Source organism: Suncus etruscus, chromosome 8 (assembly GCF_024139225.1).
Source record: "Suncus etruscus isolate mSunEtr1 chromosome 8, mSunEtr1.pri.cur, whole genome shotgun sequence".
Classification (NCBI taxonomy): Eukaryota; Metazoa; Chordata; class Mammalia; order Eulipotyphla; family Soricidae; genus Suncus; species Suncus etruscus.
In genome coordinates, this window is record NC_064855.1 from 16,107,682 (window position 1) to 16,131,375 (window position 23,694).

The 23,694-nt window shown below is 52.7% G+C and overlaps 2 protein-coding genes across 2 annotated transcripts in view; one reads left to right on the plus strand and one right to left on the minus strand.

The window, feature by feature from the left end:
• The window catches only part of DSCAML1 (DS cell adhesion molecule like 1), a 241,203-nt gene extending 239,906 nt beyond the window's left edge, over positions 1–1,297 (plus strand). The window contains 1 exon segment of the mRNA XM_049778199.1: positions 257–1,297. Within this exon segment, the coding sequence (XP_049634156.1) occupies positions 257–735 (479 nt within the window). The 3' untranslated portion in view covers positions 736–1,297.
• A 12,228-nt stretch (positions 1,298–13,525) lies between these two features.
• Positions 13,526–23,694, minus strand: part of CEP164 (centrosomal protein 164) — a 42,594-nt gene continuing 32,425 nt past the window's right edge. Inside the window, exons 12-31 of the mRNA XM_049778402.1 lie at positions 23,342–23,470; positions 22,691–22,810; positions 21,503–21,694; positions 20,113–20,244; positions 19,798–20,014; positions 19,224–19,301; positions 18,977–19,108; positions 18,732–18,854; positions 17,870–18,013; positions 17,687–17,770; positions 17,268–17,336; positions 16,993–17,168; positions 16,677–16,803; positions 16,489–16,553; positions 16,195–16,381; positions 15,833–15,962; positions 15,343–15,648; positions 14,913–14,979; positions 14,431–14,553; positions 13,526–14,318 (exon numbers count right to left, since the gene is read on the minus strand). Of these exons, the coding sequence (XP_049634359.1) occupies positions 14,225–14,318; positions 14,431–14,553; positions 14,913–14,979; positions 15,343–15,648; positions 15,833–15,962; positions 16,195–16,381; positions 16,489–16,553; positions 16,677–16,803; positions 16,993–17,168; positions 17,268–17,336; positions 17,687–17,770; positions 17,870–18,013; positions 18,732–18,854; positions 18,977–19,108; positions 19,224–19,301; positions 19,798–20,014; positions 20,113–20,244; positions 21,503–21,694; positions 22,691–22,810; positions 23,342–23,470 (2,695 nt within the window). The 3' untranslated portion in view covers positions 13,526–14,224. The remainder of the gene's footprint in view (positions 14,319–14,430; positions 14,554–14,912; positions 14,980–15,342; positions 15,649–15,832; positions 15,963–16,194; positions 16,382–16,488; positions 16,554–16,676; positions 16,804–16,992; positions 17,169–17,267; positions 17,337–17,686; positions 17,771–17,869; positions 18,014–18,731; positions 18,855–18,976; positions 19,109–19,223; positions 19,302–19,797; positions 20,015–20,112; positions 20,245–21,502; positions 21,695–22,690; positions 22,811–23,341; positions 23,471–23,694) is intronic.

Here is a 23,694-nt window from a genome sequence, read left to right on the forward strand (position 1 = left end):
GGTAAATATTGAACAGCTGCTCAGTCCTGCTTGGACTGAACCCAGTGATGGCCAGGTGAGACCCACCATGTGGCCTCAGCTCCTCTTGGCTATCAGGTGAGATTAGACAGGCCACCCCCATTTCACAGATCTGGACATCAAAGCTCAGAGACACCATTGCAGACCCAGGAGGGGCTTGTCTGCTGAGTTAGGGCAAAGATGTGGGGGGCCCAAAGAGAGGCCGTCCCCGCCCCTAAAGCCTCTTTTTGAGTTCCAGGTGACTACTGCAACCTACCGCTCTATGCCAAGTCTGAGGCCTTCTTCCGCAAGGGCGACACGCACGAGCCGTGCCCCGTGGTGCCCCCGCGTGAGGCCTCCGTGAGGAACCTGCCACGCTCCACCTACCGGCCCCCGGCCCGACACCTCACCCTGGACACTGCCAGCATGCCCCTGGGCCTCCCGCACGCCGGGGCACCTGCGGCCGCCACCACGGCCACCTTACCTCAGAGGACACTGGCCATGCCCGCGCCCCCCACTGGCACGGCTCCCCCAGCTCCTGGTCCTGCCCCCACCGAGCCCCCTCCTGCCCCCAGCGCCGCCCCCCCAGCCCCCAGCACCGAGCCTCCACGGCTGGGGGGTCCACACACCAAAATGGGGGGTTCCAGGGACTCTCTTCTTGAGATGAGTACGTCGGGGGTCGGGAGGTCACAGAAGCAAGGGGCTGGGGCCTACTCTAAATCCTACACTCTGGTGTAGGAGGGCTGTGAGGAAAGCTCCCCTGCCCCCCCTCGACCCACCCAACCCCCCTGTCAGGGGGCCAGCAGACACTTCTGGGCTGTGTTTCTGCAGTTTGACCCGACAAGAAAGACACCCACCCACACAACATCATGAACACCTGTACATAGAACTCTTTTGTACAAATGAAACTATTTTCTTCTTCATGAAGCCAGGGCACAAGAATTTGACAGTCGGCGTCGACACCCCCCCACCCTCACACACACCCCACGTTCCGTCCCCCGAAGTCAGTGTAGAGAGAGGTGCCGTGTTCAGAACAGCACGTGTGCCTCTCTCTACCCGACTCAGCCAGACGCACAAAACTCAGCACCTTCCCCTACACACACACACACACACACACACACACACACACACACACATCCTAGGTGGTTTTCAGAGAGGAGACTCCAACTCAGAGACACTGCATGCGATTTTACTGTCCCGACAAAGCCAGGATTTGCTTCACTTTGCAGATGCTTATGTGTTAATACCTTTTTCTATGAAAAAAGACCCAGCGCCGTGTGCAATAAAAGTTATGTTTCTACAGCTGCCTTCTTGCCCTAGAGGACTGCAAAGGGTTCATGAGATGTGGCTGGTCCCATGTGGCTCTGAGCTGGCTCCTGACCCTCTCTCTCTGTGTGCCACATCTCTTGATCTGAAGGAGGTTATCAAGGGGCAAATATGGGGAGTATGGTAAGGGGGTCGAAGGTGAAGTTGTCTGCTGGCTTCTCCAAAGTCAAGAGTGAGCATGAGCAGGAGCCTAACTTGGTTTTGGTTTGTTTTTAGACCACACCTGGTGGTACTCAGGGCTTACTCCTGGTTCTGGGCCCAGAGATCACTCCCAGCAGGGTTCTAGGGTGCTAAGGATAAGTGGAGCCAGGCATTTGTCTCTTGTACTATTATTGCTTCAGTTCCAGAAGGGGGCCAAAAAAAACTGCTGGGAGGGGAAGGAGAGTCTGTGTGTCTGAGGAGATCTGGACACAGTGTCGTGGTCTGAGCTATGGGTGAGTCTGAACTGGAGGGAATGAGGCTGGCTCGAGAGGGGCTGCCAATTAAAGTGGGAGGTGCTGTCTCCATTTCCATACCCGGTAGGGATACTGGTGAGGCTGCAGGATCAACCCTGAGAAATACAGCGGTTCTCTGGGTAGGAAGGAAGGCACCTGGAACATCTTGGGGGGGCTCCCTAGAGCAGTGCCCCGAGACTCATGCACAGTGGAGGTCTGGAAGGAGGTGAGTCCACTTTGAGAGTCCAGAAGCTCCAGAGTCTGGGCTGGGGTGGATGTCCATATGGAATACTTGGTCCCCGAGAGCCCTTCCTCAGGGTTACCCCAAAATTTCCTGCAAATCCGGGTGTGTAAAGTCAGGAGGCCCAGTAAAGACCAGAAGCAAAGGCTTGCTGTTGAGTCACGTTGGCCCCACCTGCAAGGAAAGACCAATTGTGAGATCCCAGGAACCTGCTCCAGGTAGTGGGGGCCTGACACCCCTGTAGGTCACCTGTGCAACTGCAGACACATAGCTCCAGCCCGGGGCTTCTGCCTAGAACTTGTCTGAGTCCCCCACCCCACATCACCACCCACACCACCATCCAGCCAGAGGGAATGAAAATTCCTTGAAGGGCCGGAGAGATAGCATGGAGGTAAGGCGTTTGCCCTTTCAATCCAGAAGGTCGGTGGTCTCAAATCCCCGACATCCCATATGGTCCTCTGTGCCTGCCAGGGGCCATCACTGAGCTTAAAGGCACGAGTGATCCCTGAGTGGTGCTGGGTGTGACCCAAAACAACAAACAAAACAAAAAAAATTCCTTGAAAGCTAGAGTGGAATAAGGCCAATAAGGCCAACCCCTGGGCTGGTTAGAGGATCTTCATGGTGGAATGCTTGGGTTTAGTGGGTGTTCTATGGCCCATTCCAAGGGCAGAGTCATTGAATGGCCCCAAGAAAGGCCCCCTGCCACCTAGGTGCTAGCTGGAGTTCTGGGGAAATGAAAGTACCTGAAGGAGAAGAGAAAAGAAGAGAGGATGAGGGGGGCCCAGAGAGATAGCACAGCAGCGTTTGCCCTTGCAAGCAGCCGATCCCAGGACCCAAAGGTGGTTGGTTCGAATCCCGGTGTCCCATATGGTCCCCTGTGCCTTCCAGGAGCTATTTCTGAGCAGACAGCCCAGGAGTAACCCCTGAAGCACTGCTGGGTGTGGCTCAAAAACCAAAAACCAAAAACAAAACAAAAAAAAAAAAACAAAGTGAGGAGAGAGAGAAGAGAGAGAGAGAGAGAGAGAGAGAGAGAGAGAGAGAAAGAGAGAGAGAGAGGAGAGGAAAGGGGAGGGGAGGGGAGGGTCTTTGATGTGCAGGTTCAGGAGTTGGCAGAGATAGGGGCAAAAAGGAGTCAGTTTGGTTGGGGTCACTGCAAGAAAAAGCCTGGGATGACATGTAAACTGGACTAGGATTGGAGGAGAATACGATGTGAGGTGACTTGAACTTGGGGTCAACTGAGCATAAAAGCACATGGAATATGCAGGACGTGGACAAATTGTGCAAAAGCCCACAATTTTATCTGCAACGCATGTCTAGCCCCCGCTGTGTTCTTAGCCCTGGTGCACACATTCAACAGTGCTCAGGGGCTGCTTGCTCCCAGTGGTGCTTTGGGGAGCCTTGGTGTGGAACGGGAACCTGGGGCTCCTGAATGCAAAATGATGCTCCAGACTTCACTGTGTTCATTGTTCAGCACTCACTGCCTCCTTGGGACTGTCTAGAAGCAACTCACAGACCATCTAAGCTCTGCTCACTGCCCACAACTGGGTTTTTTGTCACCCTGAGCCTCTGATTCTGGAAACATTACCCTTCCCACATACCCCCTTTACCCCACTATAGAGCTGACACAACCCAGATGCCCAAGGAGTGTCTGTAGAGTAGTCACATGTGTTTGAAAGAAATACAAGTGCTGGGGCTGGAGCAATAGTGCAGCAGGTAAGGTGCTTGCCTTGTACTCAGCCAACCCTAGCACTATCCCCCAGCATCGCATATTGCCCCCCCCCCCAGTTCTACCAGGAGTAATGTTTTGTTTTGGACCATACCTGAAGGTGTTCAGGGGTTAGTCCTGGCTCTGCACTTAGGAATTACTCCTGGTGGGGCTCTGGAGACCAAGCTCACAAGAACAGAATCCTCGAAGGAAAAGTTCCCAGTTTTTTGTTTATTTTTGTACCACACCCAGGGCTCAGGGATTCATTCCTGCCTCTACACTCAGAAATCACTCCTGGCAGGCTCGGGGGACCCATATCGGCTGCTGGGGATCAAACCCTGGTACAAGGTACATCTATAAGGTAAATGCTATGTACAAGGTAAAGCCCTACCAGCTGTGCCATCACCCTGGCTCCAGAACCCCTCATTTTTAACATTCTATAATACATTCCTATAATGCTATTTATGGTATTTAGTAACTAGTGGATTCTAATTACTGCTCTATGTTGAGCCCTCAAGTCTGTAATTTTTTGTTGTTTGATTTTTTGGGGGGCCATACCCAGCAGCATCAGGGGTTACTCCTGTCTCTGCCCTCATAAATCACTTCTGGCAGGTTCAGGGACCATATGAGATGACAGGATCGAACTGTCAGCGGTTTTTGTGCAAGGCAAGTGCCCCTATGCACCGGTGCCATCTCTCTGGCCCACGAGTAATAAATAGTTCTTGCATTCAGAGCCAGGAATAGGAGTAACTCCTTAACATCACCAGGTGGATGACCCAAAAGGAAGAGAAAGAAATAAGGAAGGAAGGAAGGAAGGAAGGAAGGAAGGAAGGAAGGAAGGAAGGAAGGGAGGGAGGGAGGGAGGGAGGGAGGGAGGGAGGGAGGGAGGAGAGAGAGAGAGAGAGAGAGAGAGAAAGAAAGAAAGAACAGAAAGAAAGAAAGAAAGAAAGAAAGAAAGAAAGAAGAAAGAAAGAAAAGAAAGAAGAAAGAAAAAGAAAGAAGAAGAAAGATAACGATAAGAAAGAAAGAAAGAAAGAAAAGAAAGAAAGAAAAGAGATAAAAAGAAGCAAAGAGGCAAAGAAAAACAAAGAAGGAAACAAACAAAGAGAAAGAAGAAACAAAGGAAGAAAAAGAAACAGAAAAACGGGGCGGGAGAGGTGGCGCTAGAGGTAAGGTGTCTACCTTGCAAGCACTAGCGTAGGACGAACCACGGTTCGATCCCCTGGCGTCCCATATGGTCCCCCCAAGCCAGGGGCGATTTCTGAGCGCATAGCCAGGAGTAACCCCTGAGCGTCAAACGGGTGTGGCCCAAAAACCAAAAAAAAAAAAAAAAGAAACAGAAAAACGAAGAATGGAAAGAGAAAGAAAGAAAGAAAGAAAGAAAGAGAGAGAGAGAGAGAGAGAGAGAGGGAGGGAGGGAGGGAGGAGGGAGGGAGGGAGGGAGGGAGGAGGGCGGGAGGGAGGGGAGGTGAGAGAGAGAGAGAGAGAGAGAGAGAGAGAGAGAAAGAAAGAAAGAAAGAGAAAGAGAAAGAAAGAAAAGAAAGAAAGAAAGAAAGAAAGAAAGAAAAGAAAGAAGAAAGAAAGAAAGAAGAAGAAAGACAAGAAAGAAACGAAAGAAAGAAAGAAAGAAGAAAGAAAGAAAGAAAGAAAGATAAGAAAGAAAGAACGAAAGGAAAGAAAGAAAAAGAAAGGAAAACTGGAAAATGCAGGTGCTCAGGCCTTCCTAAGAAAACCCCTCAAATCTCAACTTTAGCAATACTTCCTGAGGATTTGTGTGCATATTAGAAACTCTCCCTGCAGAAAAGTTTCCAGAAAGATCCACACTCACACCCCCACTAGTCAATAGCCTTCGCTGCACTTATTTCATTACTTACATACACTTACTTCACATCACACTTCACCTAGGTCCTGGTTGCAAACACAAGCCCAGAACTCTCGCCCTCCCACGTGAGTTTTCTACCGAGGGTATGTAAATGAGGCATTGGTTTTGTGCGCACTTTTCAATCATGCTCCTAAAGGCTACACAAAGTAAAATTCACCACTGGAGCCAGAGAGATTAGTCCAGAGGCTTCCGGGTCTTGTCTTGCATACAGCCAACCCAACATCACATGTGATTGTCAGGTATGTGATGCCTGAGCACACAGCCAGGAGCAAACCCCGAACACCCTCAGGTATGCATCTTCCCCCAAATAATCATTGCCAGACCTAGTCAATGAACTTTATTCCCAGTTTCGCACTAGGAATTGAATGCCTTCCATTTAACTCTAATCCCTCTCAGATTTATTTTTGTAAGTACTTTAAGATGGGACACAGCTTCATTCCTTCACGTGACTGTCCAAATATCCCAGTGCCAGATCAGAATGAGATGGTTGCTCGCCCCTTGTGTAATTCTAGACTCCCTGTCAAACATCTGACTGCAGACAACTCTGTTTATTTTTGGCTCTTGATTCTGTCACATTGGTCCATTTGTTTTCATTCCATTTAATGTCTCCAGATTATAATATACCTTGCAATTAGGGTGCAGTTGTTCTCAGAAAATTGCTTTGGCTATTCAAGGGCCTTTGTGACTTCATATAATATTTACAGTTTCATTTAATATTACAGAAGAAAGGGCCCGGAGAGATAGCACAGTGGTGTTTGCCTTGCAAGCAGCCGATCTAGGACCAAAGGTGGTTGGTTCGAATCCCGGTGTCTCATATGGTCCCCCGTGCCTGCCAGGAGCTATTTCTGAGCAGACAGCCAGGAGTGACCCCTGAGCACTGCCAGGTGTGGCCCAAAAACCCAAAAAAAAAAAAAAAATTACAGAAGAATAAAAAGATACACCTACCTAAAACTGCATTAAACCTATAGATGACTAGACAAATATTTTCCCAATCTGTGAACCCAGGATACTATTGATCTGTGTCTTCTTTGATTTTTCTTCTCTGTCTCGTAGTTCCCAAAATATAAATCTCACACTTTCTTGGGTAAGATTACTTCTACAGGGTGGAGCGATAGTACAGTTGGGTAGGGCACTTGCTTTGCATGCAGTCAATTTGGGTTCCATCTCTGGCATCCCATATGGTCCTCCAGCCCATCAGAAGCAAGTTCTGAATGCAGATCCAGGAGTACTATCTGAGTACCACTATGCGTGTGGCCCAAAAATAAACAAAATAATAATAATTGGACTGTATTTTTATTTTAACAGGGCCACCCCAATTGCTGCCTGGGATAAAATCAGGACTGTTTTCAGTGATATTCAGCCCCTCCATGCACTTCAGAAGTTAGGGGCCAGGGACCTAGGACAGGGAGGAAGGCAAGTGTCTTGCATCTAACTAACCCAGGTTCTTTCCTTGGCACCCCACATCCACCAAGCACCACCAGGAGTGATCCCGGAGTGCTGAGCCAGGAGTAAGCCGTGAACACCACCATGGTGTGGCCCAAAAGCCACATAGGAACAAAATGAAAAAAATCATGTGCAAATATTTTCTTTGCCGATTCTGACACATTTGTTTTTGCTGAACTGCCCAAGTTTAATCATGTGTTAGAAAACAAGCACTCATGTTTTAGTTTGAGCTTGGGGGAAATGTTTTAATCCACAAAGCATGATGTTTGCTGTGGGACTTGTCTTCATGTGGCCTTTCTTATGTTGCACAATATGCCTTCTATGCCTAATTTGCAGTGTTTTTCTACAGATGAAAATAGATTTGCAAACGCAAACTATGGAACTACAATTCTTCCTCTGCTCCTTCCTCCCTGTCTTTCCTCCTCCCTCTTTACCCCTTTTCCTCCCCTTCCCTCTTCTCGCCAGGGTGTCAGACTCAGGGTCTCAACATATGAAGCACACACTACAAACACTGAATCACTGCTCCTGTGCTTTTTTTTTTTTTATTAATGTGACATGTCACAATTGATTTGGCATATGTAGAACAAACCAATCCCTTGCTTTCTAGGGATAAGTCCTACCTCAGCTGAGTGATGCACATGAGCTATTAAATTTGGGGTAATAGCAATTTACTTAAAAAAAAAAAAAGCCTCTATCTTCATCAGGGATACTGGTCTGCACTTTGCTTTTCTAGTTGGATCATTTTCTGTGGGATCAGGAAAAAACTGGCCTGGTAAAGGAAGTTTTGGTGTGTGCCCTCCTGTCCAGTTTTTGAGGAAAGTCTGGTGCTAAATCAGGAATAAGAGAGAATACATTTGTCCTGTACTGTCTTGCCAATAGGTATTCAATGGTAGGGACCCTGATGCAAATCTCCACCACCACATATGGTCCTCTGTTTTTAATATAAATTAAGAGTCCTGGAGTTGGTAAGGATGAGGCCTTTCTTGACTGTCCAGGCTCCTGCAGCTCCTACAGCCTGGCAGGTCTGAAGGTTGCAGAGTGATGCAGAAAAATTCACAAAGCAGTCAGATAAAGTTCCAGAAGTCAGCCAACTTTATTTCCTGGTCCTAATCGCCATGTACATTTCCTCACATGGCTTCTATACCAGCTGTTTTCAGACAGCCACTTCTCTGCTCCTTCTGTCTCTCTCTGCCTCTGTCTCCCTTTCAGCTACTTCTCCAGGCTTCCTTGCTGACTAACTCCCTCTGCTGATGCTATTGCTGATGCTCTTTGTGATGCTTCTTTGCTGATGCTGAATTTCTGTTAAGTCTCGCTGCTAATTCTTGCTTCTGCCACACATCTCTAACTCTCTTTATTAATCCCTCTCTCTCTCTCCCCCCCCCCCCCGCCCCAAGTCAGCCTCCTTTACCTGGCCATTCCAGGTGTGGGCAGTTCTGATCATTCTGGTGGGATAAATAAGAAGTTAGGGGGCCGGGCGGTGGCGCTAGAGGTAAGGTGCCTGCCTTGCCTGCGCTAGCCTTGGACGGACTGGACCGTGGTTCGATCCCCTGGCGTCCCATATGGTCCCCCAAGCCAGGAGCAACTTCTGAGCGCATAGCCAGGAGTAACCCCTGAGCATCAACGGGTGTGGCCCAAAAACCAAAAAAAAAAAAAAAAAAAAAAGAAGTTAGGGGAGGGGATAACCCATAGTCCCCCAAGAACTGCCAGGGATCATCATTTCTAGCAGAGACATAAATAGCTCTTGAGCACCTCCAGGTGTGGCCCCAAATCCCTAATCCCCAAGTCACCACTGCCCCAATCAGAATTCACCAGTGGAGACATCTGGTCCTAGACTGTTGTTCATGGAGAGTTTGGATCCCCGATTCAGTCTCCAGCCCGGCAATTGGTCTTCTCTCCCTGCTTTGGTGTCATCTCAATGGTTGATTCTCAGAGTCTTCCCATTTCTACCAGGTTGTCCAGTGTGTTGGCATGTGGCTATTCTAATAGTCCCTTTTCTTCTTTAGCCAATCTTCAGAGTAGCACGTCTAGCAGTGCTACTCCCAGTGCAGTGCTCAGGGGATCACGTTGTACTGAAGCCAGAGCTGTTACTTGCAAAACATACACTCCAGCTTTTAAGCCATTTCTTAAGCGTCTTTGTATTGTGGTACAAGTTGTGATCTTTCCTTTTTCATTTATAATGTGAAGCCATGGCCAGATGTGCTCAGGGGTCACTTCTGTTGGTGCTTTGGGGGGCCAAATTTGGTACTGAGAATTAAACTCGGGTGAGCCACATGCAAAGCTAGCATCTTACCCCTGTACTATCTCTCTGGCCATTTCATTAAAATTGATTACAGATCTGAGTTTTCTCTTTTATTTTCCCCCTTTGTTACACTATTTGGAGTTGTTCCAGAGCCAACACATGAATTTGGGATATCTTTTCTGATTTTTCCTGTTCCATTTCTTTCATCTCTAGACCTTTCAATTATTTCCTTCTTCTTCTTTGAACTCAGCTCACATTCTAGTTTCTTTAGGCTCAAGCTTGGTTCCTTGGGATCTTGCTTCTAAAATAAGTTTATTATCATGACTTACCTGTTGGAACTGCTTGTTATCACCCCACATGCTTGTTATGCTTCTATTTTTAGGTTGACACTTGTTTCCCCTTTCATTTCCTCTTTGGTCCACAGATAATTTTGAAGGATGTTGTTTCATTGCCATGTATTTGTATATGTTTCACTTCTTGATGGTTTCTAATTTTATACCACTGTGGTCAGAAAAGACCACAGTGGGAAGAATACTGGCCTTACACACAGCTGCTTCAGTTTGAACCTCGAACCACATATGATCTCCTGAGCCAGGAGTAAGTTCTAAGGATCACCAGGTGTGCTTCCCATCAAAAATATTTATTTTTATATAATTAAGAACAGGTGGGGTGGGGCCGGGTAGGTGGCGCTGGAGGTAAGGTGTCTGCCTTGCAAGCGCTAGCCAAGGAAGGACCGCGGTTCGATCCCCCGGCGTCCCATATGGTCCCCCCAAGCCAGGGGCGATTTCTGAGCAGATAACCAGGAGTAACTCCTGAGCACTGGTTTTTGGGTCTGGCCCAAAAACCAGGAGAAAAAAAAAACTGGTTTAGGGACTGGAGAGATAGCATGGAGGCAGGGTGTTTGCCTTGCATGCAGAAGGGACAGTGGTTCAAATCCCGGCATCCCATATGGTCCCCCCAAGCATACAGGAGCGATTTCTGAGCGTAGAGCCAGGAGTAACCCCTGAGTGCTGCTGGGTGTGACCCAAAAACTAAAAAAAAAAAAAAAAAAAAAAGACATGGTTTGGGGTCCTAAGCAATTAGTATAGCTAGTATGTCACTAACCCCAGAACTGCATATAGTCCCTTGAGTCAACTAGGAATGAGCCCTGAACACAGAGTTGAGAGTAAGTCCTGAATACTGCCAGGAGTGGCCCCAAAACAAAAAGAAATAGGCTGGATAGGGCTGGAGTGATAACACAGTGGGTAGGCATTTGCCTTGCACATGACGGATTCCGGTTCCATCCTCAATATCCCTATGGTAGCCCAGAGCCTACCGGGAATAATCTCTGAGTACTGCTTGGTGTGCTACCTCCCCTCCCTAATATGAACAAGTCTGGAAGAAACATTCCTTCCAGGGGAATACCACGGTTCAGTCGAGATCTCTCGCCTTTAGGGAATATTTGTACTCACAGGGAGGGAGCCTGCTCTGCATGTGTGAGGACCTCAGTTTGACTCTCAGCATGAAATAAAAAATAGAAACCTGGGGCCAGAGCAAGAGTATAACACAGTGGTCCTCAAATTATGGCCCACGGGCCACATATTGTATTTGTATCTGTTTTGTTTCTTCATTGCAAACTAAGATATATGCAGTGTGCATAAGAATTCGTTCATAAGTTTTGTTTTTACTAGAGTCAGACCCTCCAATGGTCTGAGGGACAGTGAACTGGCCCCCTGTTTAAAGTTTGAGGACTCCTGGTATAACAGGTGAGTTGTTTGCCTTGCACACAACTGACCAGAGTTCCATCCCTGACATCCCATATGGTCCCCCACGCTCTGCCAGAAGTGACCCCCCATCAATGACATTACTTTCACTGTGCCTCTTCCTCCTGGCTCTGCCTACACAGCTCCACATCTGCCTGCACATCACTGAGTCTTTCCCGTGTGACCGAGTCTGCTCTGGAAATTGAGGGCCTGAGTGCAGGCTTCCTGTCAGAGTCTCCCAAGTACTGAGATGAGTGCACCCCTGGGCAGGGTTCCCTCCTTTAACTCCTGCTACCCCACAAAAACACAATCACTGAAAGTTATTCTGTTGATTTTTCTGTTCTTACATCTTTTTGTTTTTTGTTTTGTTTTTCAGGCCACACCTGTTTGATGCTCAGGGGTTACTCCTGGCTACACGCTCAGAAATTGCCCCTGGCTTGGGGGGACCATGTGGGATGCCAGGGGATCGAACCATGGTTCTTTCCTTGACTAGCGCTTACAAGGCAGACACCTTACCTCTAGTGCCACCTCACCGGCCCCTCTTACATCTTTTAATCCTAGAATTGTGCAGTTTTTTATTTATTGGTTTGGGGCTACTCCCAGGCAGTGCTCAGGGCCTACTCCTTGTGTTCTGAAGATCATATATGTTGCTGGAATTTGAACCTGGGTCAGCCACCTGCAAAGGACCTTACCCACTGTCCTATCTCTCCAGCCTCTAGAATTCAACTGTTTTTGTTGTTTTTGGTTTGGGGGCCACACCCAGTGATGCTCAGAACTTACACCTGACTGTGCTTGGAAATCATTCCTGGTGAATAACTTGGGGAACTATATGGGACGTCAGGAACTGATGCTGGACATGGAACCTGGGTCAGTCACCTGCAAGGAAAATGCCCTTAGTATAGCTGCAGACCCAACTGATTTATTTATTTATTTATTTTTTTTTTTTTTGGTTTTTGGGTCACACCCGGCTGTGCTCAGGGGTTACTCCTGGCTGTCTGCTCAGAATTAGCTCCTGGCAAGCACAGGGGACCATATGGGACACCGGGATTCGAACCAACCACCTTTGGTCCCGGATGGCTGCTTGCAAGGCAAATGCGGCTGTGCTATCTCTCCGGGCCCCCAACTGATTTATTTTAATGGCTCTTCTTTCTTGAACTCCCACTTGGCTCACCCACTGCTTTGCTGGTTTCTTACAGGAAGTCTTCTGAATTCTCTGTGAACTTGGTTCTGAATTTCTGACAATTCCTATGTCTCCACCTCTTGTCGAGGTTCCATTCTTAAAACTGTTCCCTGGAGGCTGTGTTGTGTTTGACTCTGTGACCCTGGTCCCTCCCATGGGTGGCTGCACATGAGAACAAGATCCCCCCCTCTTCCACTCTGTGAAAGTGGTCTGGCTCTCTCCAGCCCTGAGAGTTCTGGAGTCTGCTGCTATCGCCCCATGCCGTAGGTACTAGTAATGGGTCAATTCATGCCACAGACTGGGGCTGCAACTCCAGTGGTGGTAAAAAGTGGGTACAACCGTGGACTTGGTTCCCTGCCAAAGTGAGGGGGCAGGGAACAGTCCCCGGGCACGTATGACCAGGCAGCTCTAGAGAGGCAGTAGGGAATCAAAGCATTAGAAATGGGGTATTCCCTCAGGGCTGGAGCAACAACACACAGCAGGTAGGGCATTTGCCTTGCACATAATCGGCCAAGCTTCCATCCCCAGCATCCCATATGATCCCTTGAGCACCACTAAGAGTAATTCCTGAGCACAGAGCCAAGAGTAACCACTGAGCACGGGCAAATGTAACCCAAAATTCAAACAAGGGGGGCATTGTGGCCTAACTGTGGGGTATCACCAGGCAAACTAAGGCGCCCTATGATGGCCTCATCTGGGGAGTGTTAAAGTTCCTCTTGAGTAAGGAACATGCCAATTTCCCAGGCGGTACCTTTAGGAAATTCTCTGGAACCTTGGCCAGTCCAGCAGGCAGTGGCACTGCCTCTCCAGCCTCTCCCAACCCTAAACTCACATCAAGCTCCTTGTGGCTAGAGCCTTCTAGAACTATGTCCCTCCTTCACCAGGAGCCACAGCCACTTAGCGTCTGTGTAGGTAAACCTACCCCACACTGTCAATCAAGACTTGGAGGCTCGGGGCCCGGAGAGATAGCACAGCGGCATTTGCCTTGCAAGCAGCCAATCCAGGACCAAAGGTGGTTGGTTCGAATCCTGGTGTCCCATATGGTCCCCCGTGCCTGCCAGGAGCTATTTCTGAGCAGACAGCCAGGAGTAACCCTTGGGCACCGCCGGGTGTGACCCAAAAACAAAAAACAAAACAAAAAAAAAAAAGACTTGGGGGCTCAGCATTCACTTGGGTGCTGCAGGAGGGCTCACATGTAGGCATGGGCTCTGCTCCTTCCTTGAGTCTCCAGTCCTCAAGACCCCGCTCTCCTATGACCAGCTCAGATACCTCCTTCTGTGGTCCCGGGTAAAATGGCCCATAGCCCCCCAATGCCCCACATACACACATTCAAGTGCCTTGTAGAAAACAGACCTGCAGAGATTTAATTGCTGTAAAAAAGAAAAAACACAGGCTGGTCCCAGAGCTGGCCAACAGTGATGGGAAGGGAAGTCCCATGGCTTTCTAGGCCTTTAAATGGGCAATGGTCAGAACACACCCTGTGCCCCTCAGATGCCAAAGGGGAGCATAAACACCTGATAGTCAGGTCAGTCCAGACCCTTTGCAAGGGGCTCTGGTGGAAAAGCAATGGGCACCAAACCCGGGAAGGAACCCAGGCAGTGGGAAAGAGAGCTGGAGGGGGCCCTCCAGTCACCCCATGGTTCCGATGGTGTGTGACTTCCTGAGAATCGAACTGGAGGGGCTGGGTGCCTGCACCCCCTTCCCAGTAGGGCTCTGGAACTGAGCCCAATCCTGAGAGAAGGGGATAAGGGGAGCAGGAGAGGATATGGCCACACTTCCCGGAGGCTGAGGGATCAGCAAGGAGATCTGGGCCAGACTGAACATAGTGGTCTTGGTTCTGGTGGACTCAAGGTGGGATCTAGCACCTTTAAGGTGGAGATGCCTGTCTCTGCTGACGCCGCCAGTGCAGGGCCCTGGAAACTGCACGAGCACCATGTCCACACTGAGACCCATTTGGGCCAGGGCCAGCAGCCACCGACGGAGCCCAAAGCTGCTCCCTTTGTGTGGCCAAGAAGACAAAGCCAGGCCCAACACCTCAGTAATAATGCACGTTCAGTTTGTTCTGCTGATCCAGGCCCAGCTGTAGGAGTCTGGAAGATGTTGTGGGCTTGGGCACAGGGAAGAGCTGCCTGGGCACCAGGTCAAGGAAAGCTGGGCCAGCACCTCCTCTGTCACTCCCCAGGGGTCCCCCCTCTTACACAGCTGCAACTGAAAGTAGTAGGAAGCCAGTGAGAAGGATACGACTTGGGGTCATTCTTGTACCATCGCAGCCACTTCCGGTTGGCCTCCAGCATGTCCTCAAGGTTGCTGCCGCCCACCTCGGGCACTCTAGGGTGGGAGCGCTGGAGGAGGCGGAGCTGTTCGCTGGGGAGGGGAGGTCAGAGATGAGGGTTGTGAGCCCCAATCCTGATACCTCTGGGTGGGGAAGGGCTTCCCCCTGGGGGTGAAGGTTCCTGCCCAGCCTGTGCCCTTAGCTCCCAAGGAGGATGAACAAAAACTGAGTAATAGGCTCCATGACACACCCCCTCCAAGGCCCATCTTCAGGCCACATGTAGCTCTGAGGACACAGGATGGGGGCTCAGAATAGAAAGCAAAGACCCCACTGACTTTGGGGGGCTGAGCAGGTGAGCCCTGGCCGCACGGGGACCCCTGGCCAGACTCTCCAGCTGAGGCCAGCCCCCTAACCTTGGGTGATGGGAATCCGCTGCCCCACAAAGACTTACCTGGCTGACACATAACCCAGCCTGTTCCCCTGAGAGGCAGAGCCACAGCTGAAGAATGGGACACCAGCTGCAGGGAAGGGGAGGAAAGGGCAGTGCTTCAGCAGAGCCAGACCCACTCCCTCCCCAGAACAGGGCTTAGAGGATAGGGGTGGGACCCGTGTCAAAAAAGAGACAGAACCACCTTCCAGTCTAAACTGGATCTTCCCCCACAGAGAGTCCTACCCAGGGCAGTAGACACCTTCCAAACCATATCTTGCTCCACAACCAGGCTCAGGTTTTGGGTAACCCAAATGAGGGCCACTACCTCCAGGGCTAGGTCAGGAGTGGCAGAAAGGGTCAGGCACCCGGGTTCTGCCAAGCTTCAGAAGCCCCCAAGGACCCCAAATCCTGGTAGGGGGGGAGGAAGAGGGGGCAGCCACAAGAGACTCACTGGGGAAATACTTGTGCCACTTCTCCACCAGGAAATCGTCCACGGTCTGCGTCACGGAGGAGAGAGGGGAGCGCAGAGCCCAGGCCCACTGGGTGGATGTGAGGGCTGTGGATGAGGAGGTGGAGAGCAAGGTGGGGCAGGCGGCCATGGGGGCTTGGGGCTGCAGGGGCGTGGAGGTGAGGTGCGGCAGGGATGGGTCCAGGCTGACCAGCATGCCAAGCACCCCGCTGAGCTGGCTACTGATGTGCTGCAGGTTACGGTGGAGGGACTGGATTCTGTGGTGGGGGATGCTCTGGGGCAGGGGTGCTGTGAGGGAAGGGGAGCATGGAGTGCTCAGGGCTGGCTGCCTGCCCCTGCACAGGCACAGACAGACAGACAGACAGACACACACACACACACACAGACACAGACACACACAGACAGACACACACACACACACACACACCTGTGCTGCCCCTCCTTTCCACCCCCTTCTACCCTGCCAACTCACGCTGAGATGGCAGGAAGGACTCGGAGCTGTCCATGCTCGAGTCTTCCGAGTCACTGAGGTCGAAGGTCACTGTCTTCTTCGTGGGGCTTCCCTCAGGGGTGTTGTCAGAGGCCAGAGGGGTGGAAGCGGCCTGCAAGATGGACCGTGGATCCAGCCTGACCTACTCTGCCCCCAATACCTCAGGGGAAAAGTAGGGACCCTCTGAGGAAGCCTGCAGTGAGCCCTGAGCTCTGGTCCTCCCTCCCCCTGAACAAAGGCCCTGCGGTCCCTCAGCCTCTCCTCTTCCAGGAGGACCAGCATTACCTCGCAAGATAGGGTCCAGAGGGGCTGGGGAGGGCACACGATGGACAGTGGTGCCTTACCTCCTCCAGGGACTTGCTGCAGGGTGGCTCAGAGCTCTTGTCCTGCCTGTCAGCCAGTTCGTGGCGCCAGTACTGCTGCTGGGCCTTCAGGGCCGTCTGCCGCCGCCGCATGGAGCGGGCCTGCCGTGCCAGAAACTCCCTGGCATTGTGCAGGGCCATGCCCTCGGCGGAGAGGCAGTGCTGGATGCTGCAAGGGGTGGACAAAGGGCAGCTCACTAGCATGGGCGGTTCCCAGGTCCTATCCACTGGTCCCCAGCTCTGTGCAGGTGCATTCAGCCCCTTGGGGCAGCTCACCTGGTCAAGGATGACCCCGGCGACTCCTTGTTGGGGAGAGAGGGGGTGGCCTCTTTGCTCCGGTTCTAGCACAGGAGAGACAGAGGCAGTGAGCGCCTCGTGACCCCTCCCGGGGAGAAAAGCAAAGGAGTGGGCAGAGGGGTTTTGCAGCAGCCTCGCCTCTACTCTATCCTGAGACACGCACTCACCACACCCAGAGACTGCTGCAGGTCCTCGAGACAGAGGCTGGGCTGGAAACTGGGCACAGAGTTGGTCTCCTGGGCATCCAGTCCCTTCAGGGCAGCCTGCTTCCTCTGCACTTCTGCCTCCAGGTCACTGCATGAGAGAGGAAGGCCAGTGGCCTGCTAGGTTCCAGCCAGCACTAAGAGGGGCTGGATAGGGCCTCCAGCCTTTCCCACTCCCAGGCCCAGTGCCTGGAACAAAAACCCACACATGGCACGAGGGACTCAGGGACTTTCCAGCAACTTGCAGCCCCAGCCTGGCCCAGGGCAGCCGTGCACCCACCTGACTTGCTTCTGCAGCCTCTGACTCTGACCCCGCAGCAGGTCCACCTGGGCCTCCAGCTCAAACTTGCAGGCACGAAGCTCCTCAAGGGCCCTGTGCAGTTGCCGCCTAGACTCCAGCAGGTGGTCGTGCTCCTTCCTGGCCTCCTCCAGGTGCTGCTGGGTGCTGCTGGCTTCCTGCAGGGGAGGAAGTAGCACTGGGTACTCTCAGGAACTACCCAGGCTAGGACTGGGAACCCTGCAGCCCTAGAAGGGTGAAGAAGGAGGTAGCCACACCTCGTGCTCCAGGGCCATCTGTCTCTGCTTGTTCAGGAGCTGCTGCTTCTCCTTTCGGGCTGCTGCCTCCTGTGGGACAGACCCAGGTCTCAGAGGCCAAGGGAACACGCTCTCTCCATGAGCAAGAAAGACACATACACACACATATACACACACACAAGAAAGACACACATACATACACACAAGACACACACACATACACATAGCTGATGCTTCTCCTTTCGGGCTGCTGCCTCCTGTGGGACAGACCCAGGTCTCAGAGGCCATGAGCTCTCTCCATGAGCAAGAAAGACACCCCCCCCCCACACACACACACACACCAGGTCTCAGTGGCTAAGGGTATATGCTCTCCCCATGAATAAGAAAGACACACACACACATATGCATGCATTTCTGCATTCTTCCTCTCTCCAACTCACCTGCACGTCCAGCTCGGCCAACCTGGCTTTCACATCCTTGGTTCTGCTCTCCAGCTCTGCTTCAAGGTCCTGGAGCTTCTTTTCCTGCTCAGACATAAATGGGGGTGAGAGAGCTGCCTGGTGGAGGATCTGGCCTTCAGGGACACCTACCCCAAGGCCCCTTTCCCACTGTGGGGACAGCACCTGCTCTCGGGTGCATCGACGAGCATCCTCAAGCTTCTGCTCCTGCTCCCGCCATAACAGCTCCAGGTCCCGCTCATGGGAGCGATGCAAGCGCTCCAGCTCCCTGGTATGGTGGCCCAGAAGCTCCGTCCTCTGCTTCCGCTCCTGCAGGAAAGCCAGGGATGCCACTACAGCCCCACCCACACACTAGGGCCCCTACAAAGCCAGTTCACAGAAGGGCATGTCCAAGACATCCCCTCTAAGGATGTCCTCAGACCAGATCCCCTGACCACCTGCAGAGAGGGGTAATAGATGGTCCTTCCACAGGCCAGATGTGAGGCCAGGTGTGAGAAGAGCCTCAACTCCATTCCACCGGGGAACGCAACAGAAAGTGTCTGGGATGTGAGTTCCAGAGGCCGGACACTCAGCAACCCCAGTCATGTCCCTTTCCAGGCTGGCAGGAGGTCTGGGGGCATGTGACCTCCACCAAACTGCAGCTGACCAGAGAATCTCTGTACTGTTGGGGCAGACCCTGAGTTCTGTCCCCAGCACCCCAAAAATAAATCAATCCTGTTTGGTTCTTGCCAGTCTCTTTCCTGGCAGCCCAGAATTGACCTCAATCCTGGTGACACAGCGGCCACACTATTTTAAACCAACGGCTGAGGGACTGGCCCCACTGCTGCAGCCGGGGTTGAGTTTAATACAGGGGCCTGAACTCGAGCTCCAAGCTGGAAGAAGCCCCAGGTGAAGTCCCAAAGCTAGAAGTCGGCAACTGAGTCCCGTCCTCTTGGCAGCGGTGGGGAGTTCCCACCCTGTGACCCAGTGCTGCCAACTGTATGAGAAGCCCCTCGGCTGCAGGTGCCTCATAAAGGCCGGTGCTCACCTCAGCCTCATATTGCTCTCTGGTCTCAGCCAGCACCTGCCGGTGCTCCTGCCTTATCTTCTCCATCTTCCGCTCGTGCTCCCTCTCCACCTCCTGCCGCTTCTCTCTCAGGAGGCTGCTGAGCTACAGGGTGGGGAGCAGGCAGGAGTCGGGGGGTGGGGTGGGGATGGGAGCAGAAGCAAGGAGGGAGGTCACTCGCATGCAGGGTCTGGGGAAGAGCTTCTGGGTCTGGCAGTCCCACTCACCTCGTGTTCATATTCACGTATGTGCTGAGCCTTCTGCCAGGCCAGCAGCTCTGCGCGGCTCAGTTTCTCTAGCTGCTGCTCCCCCTCTGGTGGCTGTACCTCCTCCATCTGCTTCCGGAAGCCCGAGGCCACCTAGGGAGACCAGCGCAAGGCCCTGCACAGAGCCCTCCCTACCTGGGTCTGTGGGAAACTGGAGGGGAGCCTCCCGCCCTCAAGGCCAGCCTTGGGAGGCCCCAGTACCACTTACCTCTCTGTGCTCGGACTCCCAGGAATTAGAGAGACGGTCCAGCTTGGCCTGGTGGGTCCGCTCCAGAGCTGCCACTGCCTGGTGGGTGACAAAGGACCTATGTGGGGTGCAAGGCTTTGCCCTGGGGTGAGGGGAGCCAGAATGATCCCACCCCTAAACCAGGAACTAAGAGCCCAGGAGAGCCCTGGTCAGGCCCAGTCCCTCCAGGCCAGCCCCCAAGGAAGGGGTGCAAAGGCCCCTGCCAGCTGGGCTCAATATGCCACCCTCAATGCCACAGGGTCCAAAGCAAGCCAACCACAAAGAAGGCTACAAGTCCTCCCTAACTAAAAGCAGCTCTATCAGTTTCCCCCTAGAAGGCCAGCCAGAACCCTCTGAACCCAGGTGGGAGAGGAGAGGGGCATCAAGGCACAGGGCACCCTGATTTGGGACCCCAGATCCAATATCCCTACTGCAGACCAAGACGTCCCCAGCAGATCTGACACCAACTCCCCTCTTCCTCCCTGCATCGCCTGCCTGGCTCGTGGGGTCCACGTGGAGCCCACCACCACCTGCCCCTACCCTCACATCTACTCACTCCTCTCCTCTCCCCTTCCAGCTGCTCCTGCAGCTGCTTCAGCGCTTGCTCCTTCTCAGTGCTCAGGAAGGTGCGTTCCCGCTGTGTGGCCGCCTCCATCTCCTCCCGCAGTTGCTCCAGAGCTTGCCGGTTCTGCTGCTCCAGGCAGGCCCGCTGGGCCTCCTTCTGCAACTCCAGCTCATCCTTGAGCCGCTGCAGAGCCACCTCCTGCTGGGCCCTGGGCAGATAGTGGGGAGGTGGGACTCAGCCTGGGTACCAAAGAGCCCCGCAACAAGGGGGTCACCCGGCCCCCACCCGCACACCACGCATGCATACCTAAGCTGGCTCTCGTCGGCAGCCGTGTTAGACTGGATCTGGACACGTAGCTGTGCGAGTTTCTGGTCTTCCTCTTCCCGCAACCGCCTCTCCTCCTCGCAAGCCACTCTCCGTAGCTGCTCCTTCAGGGTGCTGGGGAGACAAGGGTATGGAGGACCCCAAAGGCTCCTTCCACTGCAGCCCTGGCTCAAGGCGTCCCATTGCCAGCGCCATCAACTTTACCGCCCTTGGCCCCAGGAAGTAGAGGATGGGCTACCAGATGCCAGCAGGACCTCTGAAAAGCCCCTCCATCCAAGATCCTCTCAAGCACCACCTGTCCCAACCCATCCAGAATTCCAAACTTTTCTCTCTCCACCCCAGCACATGAGCTACCCCTGCTAGCCCAAGCTGGCGCCTTTGCAGATTCCCCCTTCCTCCCCCTCCCCACCATACGACCCCCAACCTCCCTCCTGGAAGAAAAGTCTCCTCAACTCAGTGCTTCTCAATTATTTTCCGTCATGTCCCCCTAGAAAGAAAACATTTTTTGTGGACCCCCCTCCCGCGCAACTGTAAATAGTATCTTTATTAAAAAAACTTTAACCTGCAAAACAAAAATACATAAAATAATTTGAGCTGATATTTTAATCAGAAGTGATGTCTGGATTAATGGCTACAATGAGCACATTTTGCAATGCATAGCTTTCCGAAGCGGGGTTTGAAGCAGGACACAGCAGCTCGCAGCTCCAGAGACGTAAAGGCATAAACACGGGGCTTAGCTTGTTATGACAGTGTTTGCCAAGGTCAAAAGCTCCCCCTTCTTTACAGAGCCTCGAGCCCTCCCTGGGGCACGCCCCGCTATTTGAGAAGCACTGCCTCAACTCCACCTGCTCCCCTCCTATAGGCAGGAACCCAGCTCACTGTTTTCACTACTCTAGGCAGCAGGCAGGCCTGTCCTGACACTTTCTAAGGATCCGGGGAATGGCTCTGCCAGCCCTGGGCTTCTCCCCTCAAAATGGACCTCTACTTGAGTGCCCAGACCCAGATACCAGCCCAGCCCAGGCATAAAGGTCAGGCAGCATCAGGCAGTGGCCCAAATAGATATGTCTGGATCAGAGGGACAGAGGAAACAGGCATAGGGTAGCGAGTCTCTACACCCAGCCCAAATATCAGAGGCCCAATCATAAGTTCCAGGAGCATGAGCTGCAGGGGCTGCACACAAGCATGCAGAGTCCCCACCAGAAATTAATGTTAGGATGGGCAGCAGAGACCAAATACTGTGTGTATTGGACCCTTGCCAGGTCATTTGGCCCCTACACACACACAACTGCGAGCAGCCCTGACCTGAAGCCCAAATGCAGGCCCACAGTTCCCCCATACCCTTCGCCTCCCTTTGGGCCCCATGGGGGCGCACCTGAGCGACGACTCCTGCTGCTGCCTCAGTTTCTGCATCTCCTCTTCCTCTTCCTGCTGCAGCTTTTCCCGCAGCTGCTGTAGTTTCTCATGCCTGAGCTCCAGCAGCCGCCGCTCCTCCCGCTCCAGTTCCTGTGCCATAGTCTCTGGGAGCAGGCCTGGGGTAGCCACTGGTGATGGCACAGTGGGCTGCCTACAGAAGGGCCAGCATTATAAGCCAGTTCTGAGGACAGCTGCACACAGCCAAATATGGCCCCCAAAACCTATAAATCATTACATAAAATTAAAAGTACAGGGGCAGGGCTCAACAGCAGAGACTGACTTCATACATGAGGTCCTAAATTTTGGGAGAGGCCACACCCAGCGGTGCTCAGAGGTTACTCCTAGCTCTGCACTCAAAACTGGCTCCTGGCAGGCTAGGGGGACCATATGGGGCATTGGAACCGAACCCAGGTCTGTCCCAGGTTGGCTGCGTGCAAGGCAAACACGCTGCTGCTGCACTATTGCTCCAGCCCCGAGGTCCTGAATTCTATCTATTCCCAGAACCAAACTAAGAAAATCAAAGAAAGGAAAAGACTTGGGGCTGAAGCAATAGTACAATGGGTAAGGCATATGCCTTGCACACAGCTGACTTGAGTTCAATCCCCGGAATCACATATAGTCCCCTGAGCCTGCCAGGAGTGATTCCTGAGTACAGAACCAGGAGTAACCCCTGAACACTGCCAGGTGTGTTCTCCCCAAGAAAGACAGAAAAGTTGTGCCTGGGAGCAGAGATGAGATTTCCCCATTTATGTTGGTGAGTCAAAAGACACATTCTCGGGGCCAGAGAAAGAGCATGGAGGTAGGGTATTTGCCTTGCATGCAGAAGGATGGCGGTTCAAATCCCAGCATCTCATATGGTCTCCTAAGACTGTCAGGAGTGATTTCTGAGCATAGAGCCAGGAGTAATCCCTGAGCACTGCGGTGTAACCCAAAAACAAACAAACAAACAAAAAAGGCACAATCTCATCCACCCTCATTCCCTGTGGTCCCTGCCCTGAGCCTAGGCTGACTCCCAATACGCACCTAGGTTAACCCCCCCAAGTTCATGGTCTTGCTGAGGATATTGAGGCTGCCACAGAATCAGGGAGCCACCCAGAAGGCCCTCCTGCAGGCCCAGGAGAAAAGACACACAAGAGCTAAAGCTTACACCTCCGGACATGCTGAGGGACTGCTGAGGCAAGCTGGGCCCTTCTCGGGCTCCTCCGCCTGCAAGCGCTGCTCCTGGGCCCACAGCAGGGAGCCCGGCAGGCTGGGGGTCTCTTCCTCCCTGGAGACCAAGAAGGAAGTTGTGCTGTAAAGCCAGCAAGACAGAGGGGTTCCCTGGGGCCTGTATGTGATGACATGTGACAGGGCGAGGTAGGAGTCTCACTGAAGCCTCAGGTGTGAACTTCGCCTTCACTGCCCTTAGCAATCCTCGTCCTAGAGAGGAAATGCTAACACCCCGCTACACGTAAATCCAGGGTGGAGTAACACCCACACACTACTGCACCCCCAAAGATGGGATGACGGGTAGGGTAGGTGCAGCTAAACAGAAGAGGCTTCTTCATTCTAGCATTCCTAAACTCCCCAGACAAGTATATTGGCTCTGATCTAAGTTATAGGCTGTGGACACAGATCCTCCTGTTCTCCGGCAACGGGGGTGCACAGGGTGGGGAGGCCAAATAGAAACCCTGGTGACAGCTGTCAAGGCCACAGACTTGTCCCACGTCCCCAGCCTCACTGTCCAAATCCCAACATGCTGGTGGCTTCCCGCAGGACCCCTCACCCACAATGCTCAGGCTGCCCCTCCCCACTGCACCTCTGCAGGGAGACCAATGGGAGGGGGCTGCCGGCTGCATCCACAGGTCTCCCGGCCCTCTCCTGCTCTGGAGGCTGCTCCTCAGGGGTCCGGCTGTGCAGAGAACTTAGTGGCAGCTTCGATGACCTGCTGGACCAGAGCAAAGTCAGCCCCTCTGGGTGGATGGTGGGAAGAACCTGAGAGATGCAGTTCCTCTGGAACCTGTCCCCCCAGCCCCATGGAGCCACTGTGACCCTACTGGGTCTCCCTTCTCCCGGACAGGCCTCAGCACCCATGCACAGGGGGTGCCTGAGTGTGAGAACTGGGCAAGGGGTGCACTGTCAGAGGCCCCACGAGGGCCAGGCTGGAACATA